Source organism: Theropithecus gelada, chromosome 3 (assembly GCF_003255815.1).
Source record: "Theropithecus gelada isolate Dixy chromosome 3, Tgel_1.0, whole genome shotgun sequence".
Taxonomy (NCBI): Eukaryota; Metazoa; Chordata; class Mammalia; order Primates; family Cercopithecidae; genus Theropithecus; species Theropithecus gelada.
The window spans coordinates 176,492,134-176,505,671 of record NC_037670.1 but is presented as its reverse complement, the minus strand read 5'-3'; the positions used below and the strand labels follow the sequence as shown (position 1 = coordinate 176,505,671).

General features: G+C 48.5%; 1 protein-coding gene across 1 annotated transcript; it reads right to left on the bottom strand.

Moving 5' to 3' along the window:
• Positions 1-3,036: 3,036 nt before the first annotated feature.
• Positions 3,037-5,330, bottom strand: LOC112621744 (translation initiation factor IF-2-like). The gene is made up of 2 exons (XM_025381108.1): positions 4,998-5,330; positions 3,037-4,420 (listed from the first exon to the last, which is right to left on the bottom strand). The coding sequence occupies exons 1-2, from the start codon at positions 5,328-5,330 to the stop codon at positions 3,548-3,550; spliced, it is 1,206 nt and encodes a 401-aa protein (XP_025236893.1). The 3' UTR covers positions 3,037-3,547.
• Between the last annotated feature and the right edge of the window lie 8,208 nt (positions 5,331-13,538).

Sequence of the window (13,538 nt, the reverse complement as noted above, 5' to 3'; positions counted from 1 at the left end):
GGGATTACAGGCGTGAGCCACCGTCCCAGTCAAAAAATTTTTTTTTAATTAGCCAGGGATTGTGGCACACTTCTGTAGTCCCACCTATTTGAGAGGCTGAAGCAAGAGGATCGTTTGAGCCCAAGAGGTTGAGGCCATAGTGAGCCATGATGGAGCCACAGTACTCCAGCCTGGGCGACAGAATCAGACCCTGTCTGAAAAAAAAAGAAAAAAAAAGTTCTCAGTGTGGGCCCTGATTCAATATGACTGGTGTCTTCATAACAAGAGGAGATCAGGACACAGACACACACATAAGGAAAACCATGTGAAGGCACAAGTAAAGACACCATCTACAAGCTGAGACGCCCTCAGGAGAGGCCAACCCTGCTAATGCCTTGATATTGGACTTTAGGCCTCTAGAGCCAAGAGAAAGTACATTTCTGCTACCATGCAGTCTGTGCCACTTTGTTACCTCAGCCCTAGCAAACTAACATCCCTTCCTAGATGCTGTCGATCGGTCACAAACTATCCTTCCTCAGACAAAGCTGGGGGACGAGCGGGCTTTAAGGGTTACAGTGGGGGAAAGCGATTTACACCATCCTTCTCTGCTCAAAGCCGGTATTACTGAGGTAGCATCAGTATGAAATGCACTTTGATTTACTTCTCTAGCATTGGGAGTAGGTTATGCTCAGCCATCTGTTCTCTCTTGCCCAGTCCGCTTGAGATAGTTGGAAAACATTTTTGAAATCTGGAGACAGTAACATCTGTAGCTATAGTATAATTTTTTTGTTTCTTTTATGGAAGTAAAACTCAATAAGCACATGCTCAGTTTGATTTTTAGTTTCTTCCCTGATTGTGTACATACAACATGTCACTAGAAAAATTTTTGGAAATCCATAACCGCTTTGATTTTGCCATATTTTCATCTGCCCTTTTATTCTATCCTTTTAAATGTATTTTAATCAATTAAAAAACTAACACCAGCTGGGCACGGTGACTCACGCCTGTAATCCCAGCACTTTGGGAGGCTGAGGCGGGCAGATCACCTGAGGTCAGGAGTTTGGGACCAGCCTGGCCAACATGGCAAAACCCTGTCTCCACTAAAAATACAAAAATTAGCTGGGCGTAGTGGCACACGCCTGTAATCCCAGCTACTTGGGAGGCTGAAACTGGAGAACTGCTTGAACCCAGCAGGCAGAGGTTGCAGTGAGCAGAGATTGCGCCACTGCACTCCAGCCTGGGCAACAAGAGCGAAACACCATTTCAAAAAAAAATTAGATGTTAAAAAAAGATGTGACACATCACGTCAAAACTGTCTACACTATGTTAAACGAGTTAAAAATACTGAAATGCAGCAAGATGAATTTGTTGTTGTTGTTTCAAGACAGGGTGTGGCTGTTGCCCAGGCTGGGGTGCAGTGGCACCATTATGGCTCACTGCAGCCTCGACATCCCCGTCTCACGCAATCTTCCTGCCTCTGCCTCCTGAGTAGCTAGGTCTACAGCTATGTGCCACCACGCCCAGCTAATTTTTTGTACTTTTTTCCTTTTTGTAGAGATGAGGTTTTGGCATGTTCCCCAGGCTAGTCTCCAATTCCTGGGCTCAAGACACCATCGGCTCTGGCCTCCCAAAATGCTGAATTACAGGTGTGAATCACCTTGCCTGGCTGCAGCATAATTTAGGATTGCATTTTGTTTAGATTTTTTAATTCTTTAGTTTTTCTTATTATGGTAATATAATAGATCTAGGAGCTAATTTCCAGTATTCATTTTTTGTACAATGATACGCAATTCATTCTCATGATTTGGCAGTGTTGACTTTCTATTATTGACAATCTCGTGATCTGAAGAAAAACACTCGTAGTTTTATCTTTTTAGTGGGTATTAAGATCAAAATGAGAGAAAGAAAGAAAGAAAAGAAAAGGAAAGGAAAAGAAAAAGAAAAAGAAAAAAGAGGGCAGGCGCGATGGCTCATGACTGTAATCCCAGCACTTTGGGAGGCAGCGCCGGCTGAATAACGAGGTCAGTAGTTTGAGTACAGCCTGGCCAACATGGTGAAACCCCATCTCTACTAAAAATACAAAAAACTAGCTGGTCGTGGTGACAGGCGCCTGTAATCCCAGCTACTCAGGAGGCTGAGGCAGGAAAATCGCTCGAAGCCGGGTGGCGGAGGTTGCAGTGAGCTGAGATGCTGCCACTGCACTCCAGCCCTGGTGACAGAGTGAGACTCCGTCTCAAAAAAAAAAAAAAAAGAGAGAGAGAAGAAAACAACCTCCAGTAGGAATAGATAACAAAACATTTGAAATAAGATATATATTTATACACCCAATGAGGGCTAAGAGTTTCTAGCACTGTATAGGTTGCCAATTGGTCAAGACAGAAAGCAACGATTCCCTTTGGAAAATTAGCTGGCAGTAAGAACTGGCTACAATGAAAAGCCAATAACCATGTATGAAAGGCCTCTTTTTGTTGCTTTGTTTGCATTTAATTTCTATTTAAAATATTTCTATTTAAATACTTATAAATAGTATTTATAAATGTAATCAATATGGTAGTTCTTCAAGTGTAATAATACTACAGCTAATTATGAATAAGCTCATTCTTATGTTGAATGTAAGGAATATACATCTATATATAGACATCTATATATACTATAATCTGTATATACCTACATATCTATATAGATATCTCTATATATAGATATCTGTATATATGTATTTTTGAGATGGAGTCTCGCTCTGTTGCCCAGACTGGAGTGCAGTGGCACACTCTTGGCTCACTGCAACCTCCGTCTCCCGGGTTCAAGCAATTCTCCCGTCTCAGCCTCCCAAGTAGCTGGGACTACAGGCGCCCGCCACCACGCCCCGGCTCATTTTTGTATTTTTAGTAGAGACGGGGTTTCACCTTATTGGTCAGGCTAGTCTCCAACTCCTGACCTCAGGTGATCCGCCTGCCTCGGCATGCCAAAATGCTGGAATTACAGACGTGACCCACAGCACCCGGCCATATTTTCTTTCTTAATGACTATTTTTTGTAAATATAAAAACATGTCTGTACATTCCGTACACAGTAATATTTTATTTTCTTCCCAATGTGGTAACTAAAATACATTTAAATGAAGGCTAGAATTTAAAACAAAATTCTTTTACTGATAAATACACTTGTAAAGCAATGAAAATGTTATATGCATTGCTTTGCATATAAACGTTCAAGAAGTATTTGTTGACCAAAGAAATCTCTGAAAATGAAATATTTTAATCTGTTCCGAAATGCCATAATATTGCAAAGAAGCATTTCAAAATATTGTGTCAAATGTTCAAATTTAGCATTAAAATTTAGCGTTTTCCCACATTTTACCCTTCAATTCATACAATTTGCAAAAAGAGTACATGAGTTGGTCATTGTTACTTAAAACAATGCGTCACCTTGTTCGGGAGAGAAATTAACATAACGGTCAAGGAGTGAAAATTAAACAACATGACATTTGCTGTCCATTCGATGTTAAAGTTCTAAGCAAATTAGCATGGAGAAAAGGGGATGGGTAGAAATAATAACAGAGCATTGCTTGATTAGTCCGCCTCCACCTCCACGCTGTAAGCGCTGGACAGATCCGGCTTTACTGAGTCCACCGTGCAGGGAAATGGACGCGCGGGCCAAGCGGAATCCCAGGGGCGCGATCGCACCGGCTGGCGTTCCAGCAAACCCTGCATCCCGGGCCCTGGATTCACGCTGCCTTCTGAGTCTTTGACGTCTTTTCCTCTGCCTGGAAACAGATCGCGGCGGTCCGTACCAGAGAGTGGGAAAGTGCAGGACCACCCGCCAGGAAGACCCGAGAGCGCGGCGCCTTCCCCGCGGTTCCACGGGCACAAAGCGGCAGCCCCAGCTGCGAGCGTGCCTCTTCCCGAGCGCGGCCGGGCTCCCGCGGGGAACAGGTGACCACGGCCCGCGTGGGTGCGGGCGCCAGGTTCCTCCCGACTCCCCCCTGCGGCTCCTCCCGACCCCTCCCTGCGGCTCACCCCGCGGCCGGGGATCCCTCCGCCCGCCGCTGGCCCTTCCGCGCCAAGTAGTGCGCCCCCGGCCCCCGCAGCTTCTGCCAACCCGGGCCCGCGGGGACGAGTCCACGGTCGCGCGCGAGAAGGAGCGGCGCGGAGACGGTCGGGGGTGCGGGGAGTCCAGAGGTTTTGCCCGCGAGGCCGCGCGGGGCTCCCAGTGTCCAGGGAGAGAGCGCGGCTGGGCCCGCGGGACCACGGCTCCACCCGCCGCGAGCGGGCCGGGGGTGTACGGCCGAGGCGGAGCCGCCCGGGAAGCCGCACGAGGCCGGCGGCCGGCGACGGAGGCAGGTGTCCCGAGGCCCGCCCCACCCCCACTGCCGCAGGCAGGAAGAGGAAGGAACCGCGGCCGGCCCTCGCGGGCGGGGGTGCACGGCCCGGGAAGCGCGTGACCTAGTTCGTCCCAAAGTGGATTTGACAGGTTGTCAGCTCCACTCCCCGCCCCCACCGCCTTCCGGGTCTCCCTCCCCTCGCGGGGCGGCCCACGGCCCGCGGTCCCCGACTCTGCCTCCCATTGGCTCTCTCGCCGCCTGGCGCCCCGCCCCCTCGGTATCACCCTTCCATTGGCTTGGGGCCCCGCCCCTGCCCCCAACCTGCCCTCCCACTGGCTTCTCGCCGCCTGGCACCCAGCCTCAGCCCAGAGGACCCAGCCCGACCTCCCATTGGCCTCGCGCCGCCTAATGCCCCGCCCTCGCCCCGGCCCACCCTCCCATTGGCCTCATGTCGCCTAGCGCCCCGCCCTCGCCCCGGCCCGCCCTCTCATTGGCCTCGCGCCGCCTGGCACCCCGCCCCCTCCGCAGCCCCTTCTCCCCGCCCAGCCCGGCTGGCTGCTCGGCTGCGGGTTCCTGCGGGCGTTCCTCTGTCTCGGCCTCTTTCCTTCCCGCCCGAGTGTTGCTCCTGTTCCTTTCCTTTTCTCCATGTCTCTCCTTTTTCTGATCTCCTCCCGTTTCGGCAGCCCGAGCGGTCTTGCCCGGCTGCACCCCGCGGCCTGAACTGGGCCCCCGGTGCCACTGCCTGAGTTCCACGACCTGCCCTGGGGCCCCCTGCAACCTTCCCGCTGCTCCCGGAACCTGACCCCTCTGTGCTTCACTTCTCGGTTTTCTTCCCTGAAATAAGCACAGCGAATCCCTTCTCCAGGTTTTCTCGTGTGTTCAGTCTGCAAGGCTTTTCTCCCTTTCTCCACCCTGCGCCTCGGTTTCTCCCCCGCTTCCCCGCCCTCTCTAAACTCAGCCAAGTGGAACAGATCTCCCAGCAAAACAAGGCAGAGGGCGAGGATAAAAATGATAAATGTCAATATCAACATTTTTATTGCTTTAGGTTTTTAAAACACAGAATTAGCAGGAACGCCCAGATCAACCCAGACCTAGGATCAAGATGGAGTTTCTTAAAGTACCAAGTGAGACTGTAGTGACAAAGTCGATTATCCCAGCAATATTATCAGCTTTGCCTGGGGAATCTACTTTTACTTTGTTTTTATTTGTTCGTTTGTTTTGAGATGGAGTCTCGCTCTGTCGCCCAGGCTGGAGTGCAATGGCGCGATCTCGGCTCACTGCAACCTCCGTCTCCCCGGTTCAAGCAATTCTCCTGACTCAGCCTCCCAAATAGCTGGGAGTACAGGCGCCCACCACCACGCCTAGCTAATTTTTGCATTTGTAGTAGAGACGGGGTTTCTCCATGTTGGTCAGGCTGGTCTCGAACTCCTGATGTCAGGTGATCCGCCCGCCTCGGCCTCCCAAAGTGCTAGGATTACAGGCGTGAGCCACTGCACCCGGCCTACTTCTAGTTTGTTTATGCAGTATTCTAACGATTTAAAATTTGTATTTTTTTTTTTTTTTTAATTTTCTGAACTCGTTTTGTAAATGGCTGCTCTTGAATGTGAGGATAAATTGACTGACTGATGAGGCTGAAGTTTGGAGCCAATCCCCGCCCAAGGCATTTGGCATCAAACACGAGAAACCCTTGGCTATTCAAATAAGGAGACTCAAGTAACTTTCCCAGGGTCACTAAAGTGGGAGACCTCAAACGTGGACCCAGCTCAGACTCCAGAGGTCCACCAGGACGACCCATCATGGCTCATTAATATATCCGGAAGAATGGCAGAACTGCTCTTTCCAGCTGCCTTCCTGCCTATCGTGGGGGTCCTAACCGAGCTCCCCACCATGGAATTCAAGGCCTACCTTATAGGATCCCTGGCTTACAGGAGCAGTTTCAATGCAGCAAGCGCACTGACCACGTTTCTGCCAAGACCTTTTTGTCAGAGGACCTTTGTACTTGAATTTCTTTAGACTTCTCACCTGGCTTCGCTCATCTGTCACCTTGGGGAGGCATTTCTCTTTCTTTGTTTCTTTCTCTTTATTTTTTTGAAACAGAGTCTTGCCCTATTGTCCAGGCTGGAGTGCAATGGCATGATTTTGGCTCACTGCAACCTCCGCCTTCCAGGTTCTAGTGATTCTCCTGCCTCAGCCTCCTGAGTAGCTGGGATTACAGGCATGTGCCACCACCCCCGGCTAATTTTTGTATTTTTAGTAGAGACAGGGTTTCACCATGTTGGCCAGGCTGGTCTCTAACTCCTGACCTCAGGTGATCCATTCACCTCAGCTTACAGGCATGAACCACTGGGCCCAGCCTCTTCTCTCCTCTCTTCCCTGCTCCCCTCCCCTCCCCTTTCCTCTCCTCTCCCTTTTCTTCTTTCTCTTTCTTTCTTCCTTCATTTCTTTGTTTCTTCCTCCTTTCCTTTTCCTTTTCTGTGTTTTGAGATGGAGTCTCTCTCTGTTGCCCAGGCTTGGCTCGCTGCAACCTCTGCCTCCCAGGTTCAAGTAATTATCCTGCCTCAGCCTACCTAGTATCTGGGATTACAGGTGCCTGCCACCATACCCAGCTAATTTTTGTAGTTTTAGTAGAGAGAGCATTTCACCACGTTGGCCAGGCTGGTCTCAAACTCTGGACCTCAAGTGATCTGCCCACCTCGGCCTCCCAAAGTGCTGGGATTACAGGCATGAGCCACCGCGCCTGGCTTCTTTTTCATTTTTCTTTTCTTTTCTTTTTCTTTTCTTTTTTTGTTTTTTTTGAGACAGGGTCTCACTGTGTTGCCAAGGCTGGAGTGCAGTGGTACAATCTTGGCTCACTGCAGTCTTGACCTCCTGGGCTCAGGTGATCCTCCCACCTCAGCCTCCCAAGTAGTGGGGACTACAGGTATGCACTACCACACCTGGCTAATTTTTAAATTTAAATTTAATTTAATTTAATTTAATTATTTCGAGACAGAGTCTTGCTCTTTCACCCAGGCTGGGGTGCAGTGGCGTGATCTTGGCTCACTGCAACCTCCGCCTCCCGGGTTCAAGCGATTCTCCTGCTTCTGCCTCCCAAGTAGCTGGGATTACAAACGCCCTACACAGTGCCCAGCTAATTTTTGTATTTTTAGTAGAGATGGGGTTTCACCATGTTGGCCAGGCTGGTCTTGAACTCCTGAGCTCAGGTGATCTACCCGCTTTGGCCTCCCAAAGTGCTGGGATTACAGGCATGAGCCATGGCACCCAGCCGATTTTTTTTCTTTTTTCTTTTCCTTTTTTTTTTTTTTTTTTTGTAGAGTCGGTTTCGCATGGTGAAACCCCAGGCTGGTCTCAAACTCCTGGGCTCAAGTGATCCGCCCACCTCAACCTCCCAAAGTGCTAGGATTACAGGCTTGAGCCACCTCGCCTGGCCTGGGGGAGCATTTCTGACATTGTACGTACCTAAAGTACCTTTCACCGCTCCCTATCATGTCACCCTGTTTTCCTCAGAGCTCTTGGCACAGTCTGAAATCATTGTTTACTTACTTATTACGGTCTGTTCCCCTTCATCTCCCTTCCACCACTAAGATGTGAGCTGCTGGACACAGGGGCCTTTTTGGTGTTTTTTCAGAACTGTATCTTCAGGGCACAAGGTGAGCACTCAACAAATCCTTGAACAAATGAACAGGTACATTTGCTGTGACTGAATGGACTAACCAAACTGTCCTTCCCTTTGGATTCTGCCAGAATTGTATAGACATACCTATAAGTAAGAGAGTTGGGAAAATAGCTATTTTGTTTTTAAATATTTTGTGTTTCTTTGATTCACGTACTTTATTTCCTGCAATTTTTGAAAACAAGCAACTTTAATTTGTAACAAAAGGATTAAATAAATATCCTCCCCCCGCCTTTTTTTTTTTTGAATCCTGCTATTTTTTGACAAGGAGAGTGGGAAGGCCATTGCCCCAAGGCCACTGTGTTGCCCACTTTTTTTCCAGCTGTTCACAGAATGTAGTCACTGGCCTTGCCCTCACCCTGGCCCCAGGTGGGCAGATACTTGGCAGGCAGCCCCTTTCTCTAGAGCAGTCTCAGAGGCTCTCTGCTTGGCAGAGGTTTAGAGTGGGGGAAGGGAAGAAGTCCTGGTTCAGTGTGACCATCCCTGCGGCTCAGCTGCAGCCCCTGCGGTGGTTAAGTGTCATCCCCTCAGGGCAAAAAAGCAGAACAGAAGAAGACTTCTCTTACCCTCCTCCTTCCTCCCCCTCAAACATACTTCTAGGTTCTGTTCATCAGCTAGATCACGGTCTGATCTTTATCCGGAACCTTTGCACACGGGGCCCTTTCTACATGCTGAGGGCAAAAGAACCCCAGGTCAGTTTGCTGGAGACTTGTAATTTAGTCCTAACTGGCTCCCAATAGGTAATGTATGCTGGGCAAGGTCTGATATCCTCTCTGGGTCTCAGTGACATCATCTGTCTTTGCCTATGTTGTTTGTTCAGAGTTTTTTTTTTTTTTTTTTTTTTTTGAGACGGAGTCTCGCTCTGTCGCCCGGGCTGGAGTGCAGTGGCCGGATCTCAGCTCACTGCAAGCTCCACCTCCCGGGTTTACGCCATTCTCCTGCCTCAGCCTCCCAAGTAACTGGGACTACAGGCGCCCGCCATCTCGCCCGGCTAGTTTTTTGTATTTTTTAGTAGAGACGGGGTTTCACCGTGTTCGCCAGGATGGTCTCGATCTCCTGAGCTCGTGATCCACCCGTCTCGGCCTCCCAAAGTGCTGGGATTACAGGCTTGAGCCACCGCGCCCGGCCAGTTTGTTCAGAGTTTTAAGGATAAGTATAGACGCCTCAGATTTTAGCTACTAAAAACTGTCGGTTCCAAACAAGATCCTGAGGCTTCCCCTCAGGGCCACAGAGAGGCTGCCAGTAGCAGTAGAAGCCAGTGCTTCCTAATGTATGTTCAGTAGGAGAGGGTGTACTTCTGTTCTGGCATTCCAGGCCAGAGCCCCCACGTCATCCAATGACTATGGCCGGAAGAATGGAAAGTGTTGATCGGAGTACAGCCTTGGAGCAGGGCCTTCTCCATTACGTGTGTATGTAACTGAAATGTAAATACGTTTACACAGTGGGATGGAGGACAATGCTGAGTAGGTATTCAACAATGCTCTAGACTGGCGCGGTGGCTCACGCCTCTAATCCCAGCACTTTGGGAGGCTGAGGCGGGCAGATCACCTGAGGTCAGGAGTTGAGACCAGCCTGACCAATGTGGTGAAACCCCGTTTCTACTAAAAATACAAAATTAGCCAGGCATGGTGGATGCCTGCAATCCCAGCTATTTGGGAGGCTGAGGCAGGAGAATCGCTTGAACCTCGGAGGCAGAGGTTGCAGTGAGCCGAGATTGCACCACTGCTCTCCAGCCTGGGCAACAAGAGTGAAACTCCATCTCAAAAAATAAAATAAAATAAAATAACAATGCCTTGTAAGTAACTGGCACAGTGCAGGACACATCGCATAGCTGCTGTTAGCTACTGCTATTGGCAGCAAAGATAACACGGTGTGGGAGAATCTGCCTGGCACCAAGTCATTCTCTCAGGTCCCTAATCTGCCACTGCTAGCTTAGTGATTTCAGACAAATTATGGAAATTATACAATTTTAGAAGTGGAAGAGTTCTTAAAGGTCACAGGGCTCAATCCTTCATTGGACAGACTTGGAAACTGACACCCAGAGACATCAGTCTGAGTCTGTTTCTTCCTTTGTGAAGTGAGGCTAATGATACTGGTCATTTCTACCCTTGATGTTATGATGAGGATCAAATGAGGTACTGTTTATGTACAAGGCTTGGAAATGCCAATTTTTCTTTTTTTTTTTTTTTGAGACGGAGTCTTACTCTTGCTGCCCAGGCTAGAGTACAGTGGTGCGATCTCGGCTCACTGCAATCTCCACCTCCCAGGTTCAAACGATTCCCCGCCCCAGCCTCCCAAGTAGCTGGGATTACAGGTGTCCACCACGCCTGGCTAATTTTTATATTTATAGTAGAGATGGGGTTTCACCATGTTGGCCAGGCTGGTCTTGAACTCCTGACCTCAGATGATCCACCCGCCTCGGCATCCCAAAGTACTGGGATTACAGGCGTGAGCCACCATGCCCGCCTGGAAATGCTATTCTTATGGGAAGCATTTTATTTGTGTTATTATTAATGTAGTAATTATGCCTCATTAAGGGGAGAAATGGAGAGTGCCTTCAAAGGATAAGCTTAGTTGGTTCAAAATGAATAATGGCACTTGAGAAAGAGTGTGTGGTGTGTGTGTGTGTTCATGTTCTTGTTAAGATTAGGAAGGTGTAGTTGAGACATGGCCCTTTGTGTACCATTGAGGAGTGGCATAGGGAATTGTTCTTAGGATGAGAGAGATTGTTGTGGTAGTTGGCTATAAATTGAAGTTGTCTCTCCTTGACTGACATTTGAGGAGAGTTGCTGACTTGGTAGGGCAAATCAAGTACTAGGAAGAGGCAACCTGTTAAAGAGAAGTCACATTAGGCCATTCTTTGCCTTGCTATAAAGAAACACCTGAGACTGGGTAATTTATAAAGAAAAGAGGTTTAGGCCAGGCACAGTGGCTAACACCTGTAATCCCCAGCACTTTGGGAAGCTGAGGTGGGAAGATCACCTGAGGTCAGAAGTTTGAGACCAGCCTGGCCAACATGGTGAAACCCCGTCTCTACTAAAAATACAAAAATTAGCTGGGCGTGGTGCTACACGCATCCGGTTCCAGCTACTCGGGAGGCTGAGGTAGGAGAATTGCTTGAACCTGGGAGGCAGAGGTTGCAGTGAGCCATGCCAATGCAATCCACTTTAACCTGGGAGGCGGAGGCTGCAATGAGCTGAGTTTGTGCCACTGTACTCCAGCCTGGGTGACAGAGTGAGACTCCATCTTTAAAAAAAGAAAAGAGGTTTAATTGACTTACAGTTCTGCAGGCTGTACGGGAAGCATGACACCAGCATCTGCCTGGCTTCTGGGGAGGCCTCAGGGAGCTTTTACTCATGGGGGAAGGAGAAGCTATAGCAGGGGTGGAGGAGGTGCCACACACTTTACAACAACCTGATCTTGTGAGAACTCACTGGTTATCCAAGCCATGAGGGATCCACCCCTAGACCCAAACACCTCCCACCAGCCCCACCTCCAACCCTAGGGGTTACATTTCAACATGAGATTTGGGCAGGGACAAATATCCAAACTATATCTGTCATTTTTTTAATATTTTTAATTTTAACTTTTTTTTTCCCCCCCCGAGACGAGGTCTCAATCCATCGCCCAGGCTGGAGCACAGTGGTGCTATCTTGGACCACTGCAGCCTCCACCTCCTGGGCTCAAGTGATCCTCCCACCTCAGCCTCCTGAGTAGCTGGAACCACAGGCGTGCACCACTATACCCGACTAAATCAGTCATTTTATGTTAATATTTTACCACCCTGTGTTGATTCAGGTCCTTTGAAAAATAGATGCCAAGAAGATTGTCATACAAGAGATTTATGGGAGAAACACTGATGAGGGGGAAAAACGTGGAGAAAGTTGGAGGAATTAGGAAATTTATTTATTTATTTATATTTATTTATTTATTTATTTTTGAGACAGAGTCTTGCTCTGTCACCCAGGTTGGAGTGCAGTGGTGAGATCTCAGCTCACTGCAATCTCTGCCTCCTGACTTCAAGCGATTCTCCTGTCTCAGTCTCCTGAGTAGCTGGGATTACAGGTGTGTGCCGCCATGCCCGGCTAACTTTTGTATTTTTGGTAGAGATGGGGTTTCACCATGTTGGCCAGGCTGATCTCAAACTCCTGATCTCAGGTGATCCGCCCTCCTTAGCCTCCCAGAGTGCTGGGATTACAGGTGTGAGCCACCTCGAGTGGCCAGAATGAGGAAATTTGACCCCCTAGAAAGAAAAGAGAACAGAGTAAGTAGGAGGGCCCCAGACTGCAGTGCAGCTCTCAGATGGTTTTGGCCAGGCTGACCCAAGTCCCCATTAGAATCTGGCAGGAAGTGACCTTATTATCCCGTAGTGGCTGGCTGGGCACAGCCCTCGGGAAGCATGGTCTTGTTATAAATGTGGTGGTGGTAGATTCAGAGGACAGCAGTTGAGGTTCTCAGTCAATTACACCTGCAGCAGGAGATCTGAGTGGGGTCTTTTCACAATTGTCGTCATCCCACCAGTTTCAAAATAGCTCCATTCATTCACTGAGGGGCTGACCATCCAGGATGTATCTGTGGTGGTGGCACACAGAAGCATGCGACCCTTGTCTGCTCCAGCCACCTTCCATGTAATTTTTCATATTTAAAAATGGCGAGTTTGTCTGATCAAGACTCCTTGCCTGCTGACCAAGTTGAATTCTGGTTGCTGGGTAATTCTTTACATGGGTTGGCACTTCATAAATGTTCGAATTGTTCGAACAATAAACCCAAGTGCACCCTTGGGTTTATTGACTTGAAATGTAAATAGTTACGCTTACTTCCAGAACTCCACTGTTTCTACGCAGATTGAGAGGAGATTCTTAGCTTTCAACACCCTCAGAAGCTCATCATTTGGGTAAGTCTCCCCCCAAAAATGTTTACGAGTATTCACTAGATAAAAGAAGAAAATTTTATTAAAAGCTGAAGTACTCAGTAGAGATAAAAAAATGAAAGAAGAGAAATTTAATTTAAGAACATCCAGGGCTGGGCGTGGTGGCTCACACCTTTAATCTCAGCAATTCAGGAGGCCAAGGCAGGCAGATTACTTGAGGTCAGCGGTTTGAGACCAGCCTGTCCAACATGGTGAAACACCATTTCTACTAAAAATACAAAAATTGGCTGGGCGTAGTGGCACCCGCTTGTAGTCCCAGCTACTTGGGAAGCTGAGGCAGGAGAATCACTTGAACCCGGGAGGTGGAAGTTGCAGTGAGCGGAGATGGTGCAATTGCACTCCAGCCTGGGCGACAGAATGAAACTCTGTCTCAAAAAAAAAAAAAAAAAAAAGAACATCAGACTTTATAGACTGTATTTTTGTTGTATGATGCTGAACATCTAAATTAAAACTTTACATTTCAGGCCAGGCATGGTGGCTCACGCCTGTAATCCCAGCACTTTGGGAGACTGAGGTGAGTGGATCACCTGAGGTTGGGAGTTTGAGACCAGCCTGACCAACATGGAGAAACCCCATCTCTATTAAAAAAAAAAAAATTAGTTGAGCGTGGTGGCACATGCTTGTAATCCCAACTCC